Source organism: Parasteatoda tepidariorum, chromosome 6 (assembly GCF_982258835.1).
Source record: "Parasteatoda tepidariorum strain Cologne lab strain chromosome 6, Ptep-v5.0, whole genome shotgun sequence".
Classification (NCBI taxonomy): domain Eukaryota; kingdom Metazoa; phylum Arthropoda; class Arachnida; order Araneae; family Theridiidae; genus Parasteatoda; species Parasteatoda tepidariorum.
In genome coordinates, this window is record NC_141760.1 from 40,426,363 (window position 1) to 40,442,514 (window position 16,152).

General features: G+C 29.2%; 1 protein-coding gene and 1 long non-coding RNA gene across 2 annotated transcripts in view; both read left to right on the forward strand.

Annotated features, from left to right (window-relative positions):
* The first annotated feature begins 3,170 nt into the window (after positions 1-3,170).
* Positions 3,171-5,213, forward strand: LOC147807794 (uncharacterized). The gene is made up of 2 exons (XR_015434589.1): positions 3,171-4,330; positions 5,129-5,213. It is a non-coding gene; the product is annotated as an uncharacterized LOC147807794 (long non-coding RNA).
* An 8,971-nt stretch (positions 5,214-14,184) lies between these two features.
* LOC147807795 (GTP-binding protein 4-like) overlaps positions 14,185-16,152 on the forward strand; it is a 29,708-nt gene continuing 27,740 nt past the window's right edge. Inside the window, exons 1-2 of the mRNA XM_087165697.1 lie at positions 14,185-14,477; positions 14,559-14,729. Coding sequence (XP_087021823.1) covers positions 14,430-14,477; positions 14,559-14,729 — 219 coding nt within the window. The 5' untranslated portion in view covers positions 14,185-14,429. The remainder of the gene's footprint in view (positions 14,478-14,558; positions 14,730-16,152) is intronic.

Below are 16,152 nucleotides of genomic sequence, written 5' to 3' on the forward strand. Positions count from 1 at the left end.
TCTATCTAACCATTAATGTTATTAATTTTAATCTATCTTTATTATTTTATGAGTTATTAAACATCAAAATGGGTCCGGGACTTTATAAACACCCTGTATAATTCCAATCTTATTATGCAATTTTAACACTTTTTATTTTTCTATACATCTGTAACATTATGGTACTTATAAGTTTAATAATTAGATTTCCTTCCCTTTCTTTTTTAAAAATCTTTAAACTCTATAAACCTAGTCTATATTTTTCAGCTTTTTGTCAGACATCATGAAACTAGCAGCTTTTTTTTAAATTTTTGACGCTGATTCTGAAAAGGACTTATGTTATTGTCAATCACATCAGAGTTTCTTAAAAAATATTTATTTCAATAATTTTTAATCAATGTAATCTAGAATCTACAATCGTTTAATAAATTAAAATTTTAAAGTTATGTACCAATTTTTATTCTTTTTTCACACTCAATTGAATAGAACAAATTACATTCTGATAAGGAGCATTTATTTTAAAGTTGTGAGTAATTTTATGTGAGGAAAATGTCTAAGAGAGAATGATTTGAAATAATACTTTTAAAATAAGTTGAGTATAATATCTCCTATATAACTTATAATACCGAGCAGAATAAAACTAATAGTTAGTTGTTACAAACACTTGTTTAAATATAAATACACATCCCATAGGATGAAACTCAAAATAATGCATATTACTTTCAACAATAAATGTTTTTATTTGCAATTGATTTTATTCAATTCAGGATTAAAATTGCATACTATACTGACTTATTTCTAAAATATTTAAGATTTCCGAAATTCGCACATTTTTGAAGTAGTGAACCATAAACAGCTGCATGAAAAAGCTCATAACCTTGAAACAAATTGTCATATAAACTTGAAATCGGATTTAATTTAATTCTGCCCAATATTCTAATAAGTAATAACAATCTGCTTAGCAAATAATTAACGTGGGTAAAATGCGAGAAAATAACATGTAATGAAAATAGCAGTTTTCTGATCAAACATGAAGAAGTGAGCTAGTACAGTTACTAGTTTTCAATTATCAAATATCTAGCAAACTATTGTTATCAACAATTACACAAATTCTGTAGTTTATTAGGAGAGATTAGTTTTTCTTTTAGGTATAAATTCAGAACTATATCCTAGGAGAAGGCTGAGCAGTAGCTTGCTTGTCTCTTCTTCTGCGCTGCCGCGCATGTGCTATTTACAGCCTAGGCCATCTCAGTAATATCAGGGAACTGTGGATAAGCTCTGTAAATATATATATATATATATATATATATATATATATATATATATATATATATATATATATATATATATATATATATATATATATATATATATATATATATATATATAAACAATAATATAAACTTTGCAACAAATATCCAAACGATAAGCATACAGCTATAGTAGAATTTCAAAGCAAAATTGCTATTTTAAAAATCTTTCAATTTTCAATGATTTATTTATAAGAAAAATTGTGAACATTTTTCTCAATTAATCAGCGTGCATACTGCTACGTTAAAAGATATACATTTAAGCAAAATAAAAAGAATAGTTCTATTTGACTGAACTACAAACAATAAAATATACTGTGCATAACCTGCTGTAACGATTCACCAGTAATGTTACCCCAAACAGTGACGAGAAATATTTCGGTTATTCTCTCTTATTGCTAAGCCTACAACGATAGCCTCTAAGAATATCCTCCAACTTAAATTATTTAAGATCAGGACGCGTCGTTAAAACAAAAACAATAAAATTTAAGTTTCAAAATTGAAGCATATTTGATTAAAAGTGATAAAACTAAATTAATAAATGTCAAGCACACTTACCGAATTTCGAATAGACTTTCGATTGTCAACACACACGCCATTTGCCGGCTCGCATGGAACTCTGGGAAGTGAGCTAGTTAATATGAAGTGTACTTTAAACAACCTTAAAACAAGCTTAGGTATAAATAAAATGACTTCAACACCTCAATAAATACCTCACTCTCTTTAGTTGAAATAAGGTATATTTTTTATACCTCGTAATTACCTCACTCTCGTTAGTTGAAATAAGGTTGATTTTTTTATACCTCATAAATACCTCTTTTGTTACAAGTGTAAGAAAAACAACCTCGTATACCTTAAAAATCATCTTATCAGTCTGGGTGATTTGAAGTGAATTTAAAACAACCTCAAAATAAGCTTAGGTATAAATAAAATGACTTCATATACCTCAATAAATACCTTTTTATCGTTAGTTGAAATAAGGTAAAAATTTTTGTTCCTCAAAAATACCTCTTTTGTTACAAGTGTAAGAAAATAAACCTGGTGTACCTTAAAAATCACCTTATCAGTCTGGTTGATTTGAAGTGAATTTTAAACAACCTCAAAACAAGCTGAAGTATATATAAATCAACCTCGTACACCTTAATTACAACCTTTACGAGGTATAATTTTTATTGCTGTTTTCTCTGCAACCTTAAATATACCTCAAATATACCTCAAAACAACCTTAATACCTCAAAAATACCTCAAATCAACCTTAAATATACCTTAAATTTTCATAAGGGTACGGTTCCGAGTGGAATAGATCGTAGATTTCAGTATTTAGAGAAAACGATCGATGTCGTGACAAAAACACGATTGCAATATTGATATCAAATATTGTCCGGGTGTGGTTCGGATATCTCTAAATTTATATTTTAAACTTATTTTTTGGAATTATAACAATTTGACGTCATTTTTTGTCTTTTAAATGATTAATTTTGATTTAAGAACACAATAAAGTTTTAAATGATAAGTTTTACAAACAGATTTTTAATGTGAAATCGACGGGAATCGTACAATATCGTACACACAATTTCGATTTTCGCCAATATTGACAATGTCGGTCGATGTAGACTAAAGCTGTTACAATATCCCTGTGCTACTTGGGATATCATGATTTCAAGAGCAAATTACGCATCTTGAAGCAGCTCTGCATTAACAAATTTATTTACTCTTCACCTTCAAATTTTGTTTTAATGAATTGCATTAGGTTGTTCAACTTCTCCTTCAGCAGAATATCAACAGAAGCAGAAGAATTTGTATGACAATTCAAAGCCATCATAAAAAAAGGTAAGAAATTCGCTAAAGCTGAAGTCGATTGTTTTGAACTACCTTTTTTGGTTTATAAGGCATAAAAAAGAAGAAGAAATAAAGAAAAGAGCAAGAAGAAGAAGTAGACGAGGAGGAGAATCTATTATAATTACTTTGTGCCTTCCGTTCAACATTGGAGGTATGATAGATATTAATTATCAGTCAATATACATATGTATACGGTAATTTGGTATTTTTAAATAGGTGAAAAATTTGAGATTACTGTCTTTATGGAACATCGGTTTGGATAAAACCACTACATTTCTGAATCAATTGCCATGAATTTCAATCCCCTTCAATTTTCTTTTAAGTTTTATAGAGAGTAGTTTTATTTGATTTTTTAAAAAGGCATATCTTCTATTTAGTAACGTTATATCTAAACATTTTCACACCAAAATTTATTGGTTATTGGTTTTTGCAATTACATAAATTTTCAGGCTTGTGTGCTCAAAATGGCCAAAATTTATTTAGTTATTTACAAATGAAGTTAAATATTCGCGATCGCAACACTCGAATACGCCATCTGGGGAGAGACCGGTTTCATGCCTTTAGCCCTTCTCCCTTCCCTCTCCTCCTCTTTTCAGTTATATAGGAATGTACTACGATATTTTCCCTTTTTTTAATATTTTTCCTTTTTACTTAATAAAAATATTTTTAAAAATTTCCGTGATACTTTTCTTTAGAACTATGTTTAATGTAGTTTTCAGTTCCATATAGTTTTTCAAGTTAAAAGATTTTAATCTATATGAAAATCAAGAGAGAAACTAACGTACTTCCTTCCTCTATGACTTTCCACACGCTAATGGGGAAAGCATGTGAAGTGTTGCCATAGGAAAAGAGTTTTGCTCTACGCCACCTGCAGCCCATTTCGATCGCCTATAACAAGTCCTCTTTTTTAATATGATTGAACGCCTGTGGATACAATATCTCCAATCAGAACACAGTAAAAATATCCCTAAATGTAGCAATCCAATCAAGGAGTTTCATAGATATAAGGAACCCGTAAGAGGAAGTGAAGGTCCTATCCTCCCGGTGGCAACGAAAAATGGGTTACTTTTTTCAATCATCGTGGCGACTTTTTCTATCTGTTAAATCGCCACATCGCCAGTGTTCGTGTGCTTTGTTGTGATGGCATGTTAATTTCACGTGTTGAAATTTTACTGCATGGGATCGATATCTAATCTGTTGTGGTAAGTAAAAATTATTAATATATTAATTTTTTGTATTTATTTTTAGCTAATTAAATGTGAAAACATTGCATAAATGTTTATATATTACGTTCTATAAAGCGTAAACACCATTCTCGTGTTATTTTCCAATGAGAATGAATTTTATAATGCATTTATAACTCCACTCTTTTAGAAAATTATTTTTATGTGCTTAGCATTAGTTGATTGAGTGGTTATTGTTTAAAAAATTTGTAAAATAATTTTTACAGAAGGAAATTTCTGATAACCTAAAAATGTTTTCATATTGGAATATTTATTCTACCGAATGTTTTGATCATTAAAATTTTTTTAGTAAAATCTGCGATAATATAGCGAAAATGAGCTTGCATAAATTTTAGGAAATTATATAGTCTGTTATTTATGCACAATAGTAAATGAACTTATTTAGAGATAAATGCTTGTGTTTTGTGCTGTTTGTCATTAGAATTTAGGAACGATACTAAATTTTACGTTACGAATAGTTTATAATATATGAAGGTTGTATTTAGCTATATTAAGAAAAAGTGGTGATTAAAGTTAAGAGTATTTTAGATCTACAATTCATCTTTATATATTTCTAAATTTCCTAGTAACTATCATAGGAATTGTATGCCTTGCATTCAAAATTGATAGATGAGATTAATGTATTTAAAATAAATAAGTTAACTCTAAGAAAGAGTAACAACATATTGAAATTTTTTGTCACTGTGAGAAATTTATCTCTTTTGACGTTGTAATTTTTTAATACAAGTATTGTTGGTGTTACTTTTTTTTCTCTAGTGGTTCATGATTCATATATAGGAATGACTGGAAGCATGTCTGTGTACCACATACAGTTGGCTGATCGTGGAGAAGATAAACTTGGTGAAACAATAGCTAGAGAACTGCCTATTTAGAAAGTTTATTAACCTTTCTATATAGATGTTTTTAAAATGGTTTTCTTTTTATTGTTTTTTCCAAGTTCAGTATAACAGCTAAAGCTCACCTGCAAACTTGGCTAGATATTAATTACTTTCTAGGGTAAGTCATTCATTAACATTTTCAAGTACTTATAAGTTTAAGAATGTTCTAAAAAACTTATTACTACATTAGCTATATTATGTACCTCTTACTGCAATTAGTATTGCATTGATATGACATCAATAAAAGTTAAGTGACATTTTTACAGACTCCCGAAACTGGTAAGTTCCCATTTTTGGGTAAAACATTGCAGTTTTATCAAAATATTTTTAGTTTAATTTTGATCTTTAAAGATATGAACGTTTTCTGTAATTCATATATTATAATATTTATATTGCCGATTATTTATAATTTGGCCTTTATATGGATATGTAAATAAACATTTGGAGTTTTCATTATTCTCCATTTAGTTGTGTGCATATAATCATATCATGAAATGTAATCCAAAGTTCTGATTCTCGTATTTATACAAAATTTAATCTGCTGTTTGGGAGTAATGTTAAGGTTATTGTTTCTAATTTATAAAAATTTAAGTATTGTTTTTAAAATTGTACATGATTAAATGATCAAGTTATTGATGATAATTTAAGTTCTTTAACTCTTTTAATGCACATTCCATGTATTGTTGTAAAATGAGTAAACATATCACATTGAATTTCAAGTATATTGTCAATTTTAACTGGAAAATATTGCACTTTTTCTATTTTGATAACTAGAAAAATCTCTAAAATTCCTTTTGTGTAAAATATGTAGTACATTCTGTGACAATTATCATAAAATGTATATTGTTTCGTAAAATCTACTGGATTTTTTTCCTATCCCTGTCGTTCCAACGCAATTTTTCAGAGGAGAGTTTCGACAATTTGAAATATAGTTATTAAGGTTTATACTTATGTATATGAAACTTTTTTTTTTGTATGCTGGAAATTTATTTAAAGAAGAAAATCTATGCAATGAAATTCTATAAACCACATTAACTTTTAATATCTTTCTATTTTTAAGTCTACTCTACTTGGTTAAGCAAACTAAAGTTGATAAATTTATTGTGTTATATTAGTTGTTGTATGTTCTTGAAAGTTTAAAAAAAAGTTTTTTTCTGTAATGCTTAAGCACATATTTATGTGTCTAACTATTTGAATCTTAAAATTATATTATGCATTTTATGGCTTGTCTTTCTCAGATTAATATTACTGTCATGCTTAGTTGGTAAGTTTAAACATGAGTCCAATGTTCTGTATGACACAAAATTCTATAAAATGCAAAGACACATGTTTTAAATGTGTTTTTAAGATATTGTTTTAATAAACTTTGAAAAAGTTACTATTAATCCTATAAATAATATTTTGGAGTTGTGAACACCTAATTAAAATTATTTGTAGGCTTTAAATGAATGGCAAATATTATTCTGAATTTTTGTTTTATTTTCAATTGCACATTATTTGTGAAAAAAAAAAAAAAAAAATATATATATATATATATATATATATATATATATATTTTTTTTTTTTTGAAAACCCAGACAAAATTTAATAATTTTCTCTTCTAAACTAGATTCTTTAAGCATGTATAATATAACGTTAAAAATTAATAAAATAGATTTTCGTATAGAATTATTGGGTGAATTATGTTAAACTTCCATTTTTAAATTAGATGTTTATTGTAAATGACAGTTTCTTGGATTGGGTAGATTTACATAATCAGTTTTTTCTAGTCTGACAAGAGCTTACCAATCCTGGTACTATTTGAATGTAATGTTTGAAGAAGCTACCACTAAGTAATAATTTTTAAAACCGTTCTATCAAGGAAAGAATCCTTATGTGCAAAATTCTTATTTATATTTGTTATTTGTATCTAAAACTATTGTTTGTATGGTTATTAATACATTTATTTAAGAATATGCATTTAGGTGAAGTGTATTTAAGTTGTGATGTCTGTCTGCTGAAATTTCAGAAAAATGAGAAACTGTGCAACTATTTTATTAAGTAAAGTTTTAAATTGTTCACATAACCAGTAGTAATTTTGACTTCTTTCATTTATTATAGCTTCGTACTTAAAAATTTTTTATTGAAGTAAAAATTCATACCCAATGCACCTACAAGATGTTGATTACAGTATCTTTGTACAATAAATAAATAAAATTAGTAAAGATATTTGTTGTTGTTTTTTTTTGTTGTAAATAATGCTTAAAATATTTAATTAAAAAAATCCGTTGAGATATGTTTTGAGTTATCACTTTTGAAATTTGAAAACAGTGTGTAAATATCAATTTGCGATATCTACCAACTTAAAATTCTACACTTTTAAATTTTATTGCAATTTTTCAGATAAACTTTCTGTCCTATCTTCCTTAATATTAGTGCATTTTTTAAACGTTTGATCTTCAGGTAATGAAATAGTTTGGGAAATTCTATACAAAATGCAATCAGATCCATTAAAATGGAACAATTGCTCAGCAATAACTCTACTTGGAACAATTTCTCTGCTTCTGAGAAATTAGCATCTTGAACACTTTTCAGAAGAATACAAAATACATATTAAAAATAAGCATAATATACTCAGAAAATAAAGGTTTTACTTTTTTTTAAGGTACATTTCAATAAAATTATTTTTTCTCTTGTGAGATAATGGATGTGGAATTTTTTAAAATAGCCTAGAAATAAATGAAATATTTTAAGTACTTTGTATGCAATTTTTCTTTAATTTATTAAAATTAATTAATTATGACGTTCTAAAATAAATTTAGAAAACCTTTACAAGTTCAGACCATATACATATATACAGCTAATTTTTATAACCATTTGAGTGTAAAAGGGGGTCTTTAAATCTTGTTTTTAATTTATAATTTTAGAATTGTTTTCAAAAATAAAGACAGAATTAACATTAGCGGTCGCAGATTAATTTTCAAACAAGGAAGAAAATAAGCTTCTTGAATGATGAATCATCATTGAGGAAAGCAGGATTAAATTTAAACCTGATATATTTCAAACATTTGCCTTTCACATCCTCCCGGTTTTCTTTAGCAACCTACCAAGTTTTATTGTTTTAAAATTACGAATGAATGATTTTTCAGATTTTCATAACCTTTCTGCGTTAGTTTCGTTGAACTTTACTTAGCAACACATGTATGTGTTTTCATTTAATTTTGCGCATCCTCAAAAAGTATATTAAAAACTGTGGTAACGGAGCTTCTTATATATGAGCTTATCAAAATATATGATAGCATATATATAAAAACTTTAGATCTAATAATTAAGTACGAATATAAGGAGTTTGAAAATTTTGTTAAATATTCTTCCCCAAATTTGTGAAACAAATAAATTTTCTAAAAATGTTACTATTCCGTTCTCACCTGGTGTGTGTAGAAGATTCGCATCATAATGTATATTTGTAATTATTAGATTTAAGATATCAATAAAAACTAAGAAAATAATTATGGATCGCATTTTTCTATCATCCTTTGTATTTTGAAGCATTTTGCAATTTGATCCTCTCGAAATCCGCTGCTTCTCCAAATTATTTTATGGTCTAATAAAGTATTTTGGAATACATTCGATGCAAATATGTCAAAAAATTTCACGCGACGTATAAAATTAACCAGTAAGTAAATATAAAAAAGATATTTTGTTTCATATTAACTTTATTTCAACAATGGTTAAAAAATATAATATTAAATGCAGCGGGAACAATTTTTCAAAGAGACATTTTTTTTTTTTAGAAACTAGCTAATTTTAGATAAATAATCTCTTTGCCGAGAACAATCAAAATGTAAAAAAGCTAAATACAGTTTGTTTGTTTTTTTCATTCATAAATTATTTCCGAACAGTTTTAAGAAAATAAAGACATTTCATCACATACATTTATTATTTAACCGTGTAATTATTAGATATGGAATGACCTTAAAAGCTAAAAGAATAAAATTGCATAATCTGCCACTTACTATAGTTATGCATTTGACGCAATCCGGCCTTATAAAGTCGAAACGATATTTTTAAAAGCTATTTGATAATGAAATAAAATAGTTTTCAACACCAGCATTTGCTGAAATTAAAAAATAAAAAAAAAAATCGTACGCCATATTTTACATTAATTAGTAGTAAAAGAAGGATACATCGTCTGAAGTGGAAATTATTAGTTAAAAATTCTAAGAACATTCATCATAGTCTATCAAGTTTTATCAAGAAATTAATCCTTGAAACAAATCAGAATGTAAATTTTGAATTCGATAATGCTGTAAGTTATTTAAAATTGTAAAAAAAAAATCGGTATTGATTTTTTAATTTCAACAAAGGTGTCTTTAAAAATTATTTCTCTGTATCAGTGGAAAAATAAAGGTAATTAAAAGAAAATTTATCTTTCGTAAATAGCAACTAACTCCAATTATAAACTAAATAAATACAACAATTGAGAATGATGCATAAATTTTGTAGTATTATTAAATTTAATCTTTTATTTTGCTAAATTACATATGAATTACATAAATTTTTAATTCATAAAAATATCATTTTATGGATTTAAAGAAAGAATTTAAAAAAAAATCGGAAAATTTTGAAAAATTTTTGGGTTATGGCACGTGCTTCCTTAGGTTCCTTTCCTGGGAATTAATGATCCAAAGAAATCAGAAAATAAATTTCGAATTCCAAAACATCCTGCCAGTTTCGTAGATAATTTGAATACTATGAGACAGAATTTATTTATATTACCGTGAATGAAAGAAATTGGTGGTTGTTAACTTCCACCGGTGAATGTTGACAATAACATAATCGCTTTGGTAAATGTCCGAATTATATACTAGCTCTAGTTATGTGCAACTACCCGATATACATTTGCCCGGTATGCCCCATATTAATGTATTTTAAAGGTTCAGTGCCATTGCCCGGTATGTCCTACATCGATGTTTTTTTAAGGTCAAGTGCCACTGCCCAATATGCATTGAATCGGTTCTCCGAACACTGATGTTTCACCCAATCTATCCCACGATATTAAAATAGCGAATAAATAAAATAATATCAACGAATAAAGTAATATCTAATCGGATAAAACAAATATTTCGGACATTCACCAAAGCGACTATGCGATTGTTGGCATTCACCGGTGAAAATCGACATTCCCTTGATTTCAGTCATCCACGGTAACAATTATGCTGATATATATATAAACTCATGTTTGTGAAAATTGCAACACCATGAAGGACTTACGCGAGGGAGCTGAAATTTTCAGGAAGTGCAAAGTAGAGCATGATATGCAAATGATTAGAATTTCAGATCCGTAGCGCATGCGTATGCTGAGCAGCGCCCTCTGAACGGCGGATGGATCCAAATAAATAGCCGGCTGTAGCCAAGCGAGTATGGTTATCGGTGGTTATCTGCTAGTGGTAAATGTTAGCTTAGTCATTACTTATGCCTATTCGACGAAAGAGAGCGAGATTTCAACAACTTACGGAGTTTAAACGGGGGAGAATCATCGGCCTTCGTGAAGCTGGATTATCTTATCCTGCAGTAGCCGCTCGTGTGCAGCGTAACAGCAGCACCGTGATGCGTGTTTGAAAGCAGTGAATGGACGAGTGTCGGACAACTCGGAAATCCGGGAGTGGACCCTGAAATGTCACGTCAGTTCGCGATGACAGACACCTGTTCGGCGTTGCGCTAACGGACCGTACGGCTCCCTCTAGACAACTGGCAGCACGGTGGTCAATAGCTACAGGTGTTTCATTGTGTGCTTTATCAATTCGTAGATGTCTGCTACAGCGTGGACTGCGCGCAAGGACTCCTTTATACAGGATCCCCCTCACGTTAAACCTTTGCCGCCTGCCGCTGCAATGGGCTAACCAGCATAGGAACTGGCTTGCTGATTGGCAGCGTGTCGTGTTTTCTGACCAATCTCGCTTCAATTTGTGGTACCATGATGGCCGCATTCGTGTCAGACGCTATGCCGGTGAACGCCATCTTCCGGAGTGCGTTGTCGAACGCCACAGTGAACGAACACCCGGAGTTATGGTCTGGGGTAGCATAGCATATCATGGACGATCTCAATTGCTACGAATTGTGGGTAATCTGAACAGCAACCGGTACATCAGTGAAGTTCTACAGCCCCAAGCTGTTCCCTTCCTTCAAGCCTTGCCAGGTGCTGTATTTCAACAGTACAATACCCGCCCTCATATTGCTAAGACTGTTCAATCCTTCCTTGCATCGCGACAGGTACAACTTCTTCCCTGGCCGGCGTATTCCCCGGATATGTCGCCGATTGAACATGTGAGGGATTTCGTTGGTCGGCGTCTCGCTTGTAATCCTCGTCCTGTTGCTTCTACAGACGAACTTTGGGTACGCATGCAAACAGTATTGAATTCTCTTTCTCGGACAAACATTCAAAGTTTGCTCGACTCCATGCCATGTCGTGTAGCAGCACTTATTGCGGACCGTGGTGGTTACACAAAATACTGATTTCGATCTCTTGTTATTGTTTGTTTGCTTTGAAAGTTTAATCATTTGTTTGTACCACTACCACTCAACTGTGTATTAAATTTAATTCAATTATGACGATTCCTTCATGGTGTTGCAATTTTCACAAACAGGAGTTTATATATACGAAAAAAAAGAAAAAGAAAACAATAAAAAAAAGAGTATTATTAAAATCTGATAATTTAATTTCAGTCACGGATAGCATGTATGTCATCAAAATCATAAAAGACCAGTTAGTATGCCATAGACTAAATGGGGAAGTAAGGATATTATTTGGGTTACTAGATTTATTTGTTTGGCTAATTGGATTATTACTATTTTTCTAATTAATTATGAATCCATTTAAGCTGTGATTATCCTCAACAGTGATTCCTAAGATTTTGATAAAATTCTGACTGAGACATTTATTTGCGACACCAGAACATGAAGTTTTTAATCAGATTGCGACTTCATGTGCCACAAGCATTTTTAAAATATATGAACAGAGTGTTCCGTTTCCTCGTTCTTAATATTAATTGTTTAAATATTTATTAAGAATTTAATCTAAATAGTACGCAATTAATTGCGTACTATTTAGATTAAATTCTCAATAAAATAACCTATTATTGGTTAATCTATAATTATAGGTTATTTTATTAAGAATAATTATAGGCTAACCTATAATTATCGGAGACCGATAACTATAGCAAAGAATATAGAGGGGTTCTATAATCAGGGGGGAAGGTGGGCGCACGATGCGCCCACTTAAAGCTTGGGGGGGGGGAATTTTTACACTAAATAAAATGAATAGTTTGGGGGGGATTTAGATGAGAGAATTTTTTTCTTTTTAAGTACATAAATAAAAGAAGCAACGTAGCACTATTTCGAACAATTTAACATGGAAGGGGGAAGTTAGCAAATTATTTTTAGGGGGGATGAATGCGCCCAAGAACTTGGGGGGGGGACACTGTCTATAATATTCTTTGATTATTGGTCGCAGGCTAATATGCGGAGAAGCGAGGAAGTAACAAAAAGATAGTTGGAAACTATCGAGTCCCTAAAGAAGAAAAGATGAAAAAACGGCAAAACCAATTTGATTGCCTAATGATTCTTAGATATAGTTCTACCAATCTCCTTTCAATTTTTTTCTGTTTCACCCGAAAATCAAGTATGCTTCGTTATTTACCCCAACTGGGATTCGCTGGTTTTCACAGATAATGTTTCGTTCTCGCTTAAATTTTAATATGCATGAAATTTATTTGCAGCCTTTGTCTATAGTTTCTTTTAAGTACAATTTTAAATATAATTTATTTTCCTTCTTCAGAAGAAGTTAAAAAGCTGAAGCGTCAAAACAACGAATTTTCGAAGAACCATTTTTTTTCAGAAAAGGCTAACATTAACACACACAAGATAATTTTTAAAACAATAGTTCAATAGTATAAGAATTAGAAAAATGTTTTTCCCTCCCCCTTTTGTTTAAATTTAAATATCTGAAAACCAACTCATGTATATGTGACCAATGTGTTAATGCATGTAAATAATGCTTCTTCGAAGAAGGTTTAGGGCATTTTCAACGTGGACGGAAAAGAAAATCTTTGATGTCAAGCTTTGTGCTCTCGAAATAGTGTTCAAGCACAGTAAAATCAACTAAATCAACATAAACTACAATTCAATTCGTAATTAAATACTTTTAAAGGTAAGTGTAAAGCAAAATGTCAACATAACATCAAGGAATTTTTTTATACAAATTAAACTATTTTAAAAAAATTATTTTTGTTTCAAGTTTTATGAAAGGAAGAAAAAACATTATTTAAATTGTAAAAGTTTCATTTTCTTCAATACTCTTTTCTATTTTGGAATGATTTGCTGGTCCGAATATAATAGCAATTGTTTCTACACTTTTTGACAATGTCAGTAAATTCTTCTTTTAAAATGTAAAAAATTCTTAAACGACTTATTTTTCAAGGAAATAAAAAAAAAATTCATCCCTCCCAAAATTAAATTTTTTTTTTGTACACTCCTTTCTATTTTCATTTCATTGCTGTAGGGATTTACTAATTCCATCACTAGATGGCAGCTCTGCATTAAAGTACACTCTACTAAAGGCTCTGTTAGTAGTTTAGCATTTTAAAATTAAATTATCAAATTAATTATCAATAAGTAATTAACTAAGTTAATACATATTTCTAAATCGAGTTAAAAGTTTTATTAACTCTAAAAGTAAAAATACAATTTATTGTCCATTTTTTATATTTTATTATATTGTTATATTCGAAATCAGAGCTAGTACAACTAAACACTAAACGAAAAAAAAAGGTAGTAAATTTTTTTAAAACGCCAATAATAAGATAAACCACAAAAATAAGGTAACCCTGAAAACCGGTTTTTCGTTGCCATCGAGAAGATAGGACCTTCACTTCCTCTTACGGGTTCCTTATATCTACGGCACTATCCAATCAAGACGTAGAATGAGTGGCCCCACAGATAGCAATTGGAAACAGACAAATGGGCACTCATGCATTCCATCTAACTGTAAAATTCAATTGCACCGGTGCTTTCTTTTACAACTAAACTTAGCTTGTTCCTTTCGTGCTCCGATTTACCACGTTTTTTGTGGATAAGTGATGGAATTTCAAAAATTATAAATAATAATATTTTCTAAATAGTTATTTGATTTAAGTTTAATCATGGCACATTATAATTTTAAAAATATTGTGTGTGTTCCAAATGCAAAGGTATGATTCATTAATTTAATTTACATGGATTTTTAAAAGTTTTATCTATGTGCTTACTATTTTCTGTCTCTTTTTTTTTAGGAATTCACTGATATAATTTTGTCAAAAACACAAAGAAAAACTCCTACTGTCGTCCACAAGCAATATAAGATATCTAGAATTCGTCAGTTTTATCTGAGAAAGGTTAAATTTACTCAGCAAAATTTTCATGATAAAATAACCCAAATTTTGACTGATTTCCCAAAACTAGAGGTAATTTTACTTTTCACTTATTTATTGATCATAAAATTTTTTTTAACGATATTTTAAATCTTTAATTTGTGGGGCACTGAATATTCTATTTTTCAGCTTTCATGGCTGTTAAATTTGCACATCTGTGCTATATAAATAGATCAGTTGAATTGCTAAGTTTCATTAGCATTCATTTGGTCTAACATTTTAATTTTTATACTCTTTTAGTTCTAGTAAGTCACTGTGTTTTTATTTGCGAAATCATGGCTCATAATTTAAGAATTAAAGCAAATTTTCATGATAAGATAACCTAAATTTTTACTGATTTCTCTAAATTAGAGGTAATTTTACTTGTCACTTATTTATTGATCATAAAAAAATTTTTTAACGATATTTTAAGTCTTTAATTTGTGGGGCACTGAATATTCTATTTTTCAGCTTTCATGGCTGCTAAATTTGCACATCTGTGCTATATAAATAGATCATTTGAATTGCTAAGTTTCATTAGCATTCATTTGGTCTAACATTTTAATTTTTATACTTTTTAAGTTCTTGCAAGTCATTGTGTTTTTATTTGCGAAATCATGGCACATTATAATTTTAAAATGAAAGCAAAATCAGGGGTCTGTCTAGGCTGAATTAACTATCTTCGGTACCTTCACAAAATCAACTTTAGGAAAAACCTAAGTTTCACAAAATACTTTTTCTTAAAATTTTATTTTTGTATCCATTAAGAAATGATAAATCCATATTTTGAACATATTTTTGTGTTGATTTTTTAATATAATTTTTAATTTTTCACAAATTATGTCTAAATTTTCACAAAATAGGTATCTCTCAATAACCTAGACAGACCACTGAAAATTTTCACGATAAAATAACCCAAATTTTGACTGATTTTTTAAAATGAGAGGTTATTTTGCTTTTCACTAATTTACTGATCGTAAAATTTTTTTAACAATATTTAAAGTCTTTTTTTTTAATTGCGGAACACAGAATATTCTATTTTTCAGCTTTCATGGCTGTTAAATTTGCACATCTGTGCTATATAAATAGATCATTTGAATTGCTAAGTTTTATTAACATTCATTTGGTCTAACATGTTAATTTTTATAATTTTTTAGTTTTTGTAAGTCAATGTTTTTCTTTTTGATAAATTTGATATTTCAAAACCAAGACTTTCATAGTATTTCAGTGTATTGAGCTGATTTAACTACAATACATAAAAGCAGCAGGAATATGTTGGGATAGAAACTGGTAAATCAGTAACTATGGAATGTAATAATGTATGCATGATAGTTGCTTATTGCTTTCAACAAATACATCCCAAGAGGTGTGATGTATTTCTTATAGATACATATAATGAAAGACCTAAGGTTCCATATTATAAACATATTAAAATAGTTTTATATTAGTATTTATAAAAAAAAATTTTATTACAACA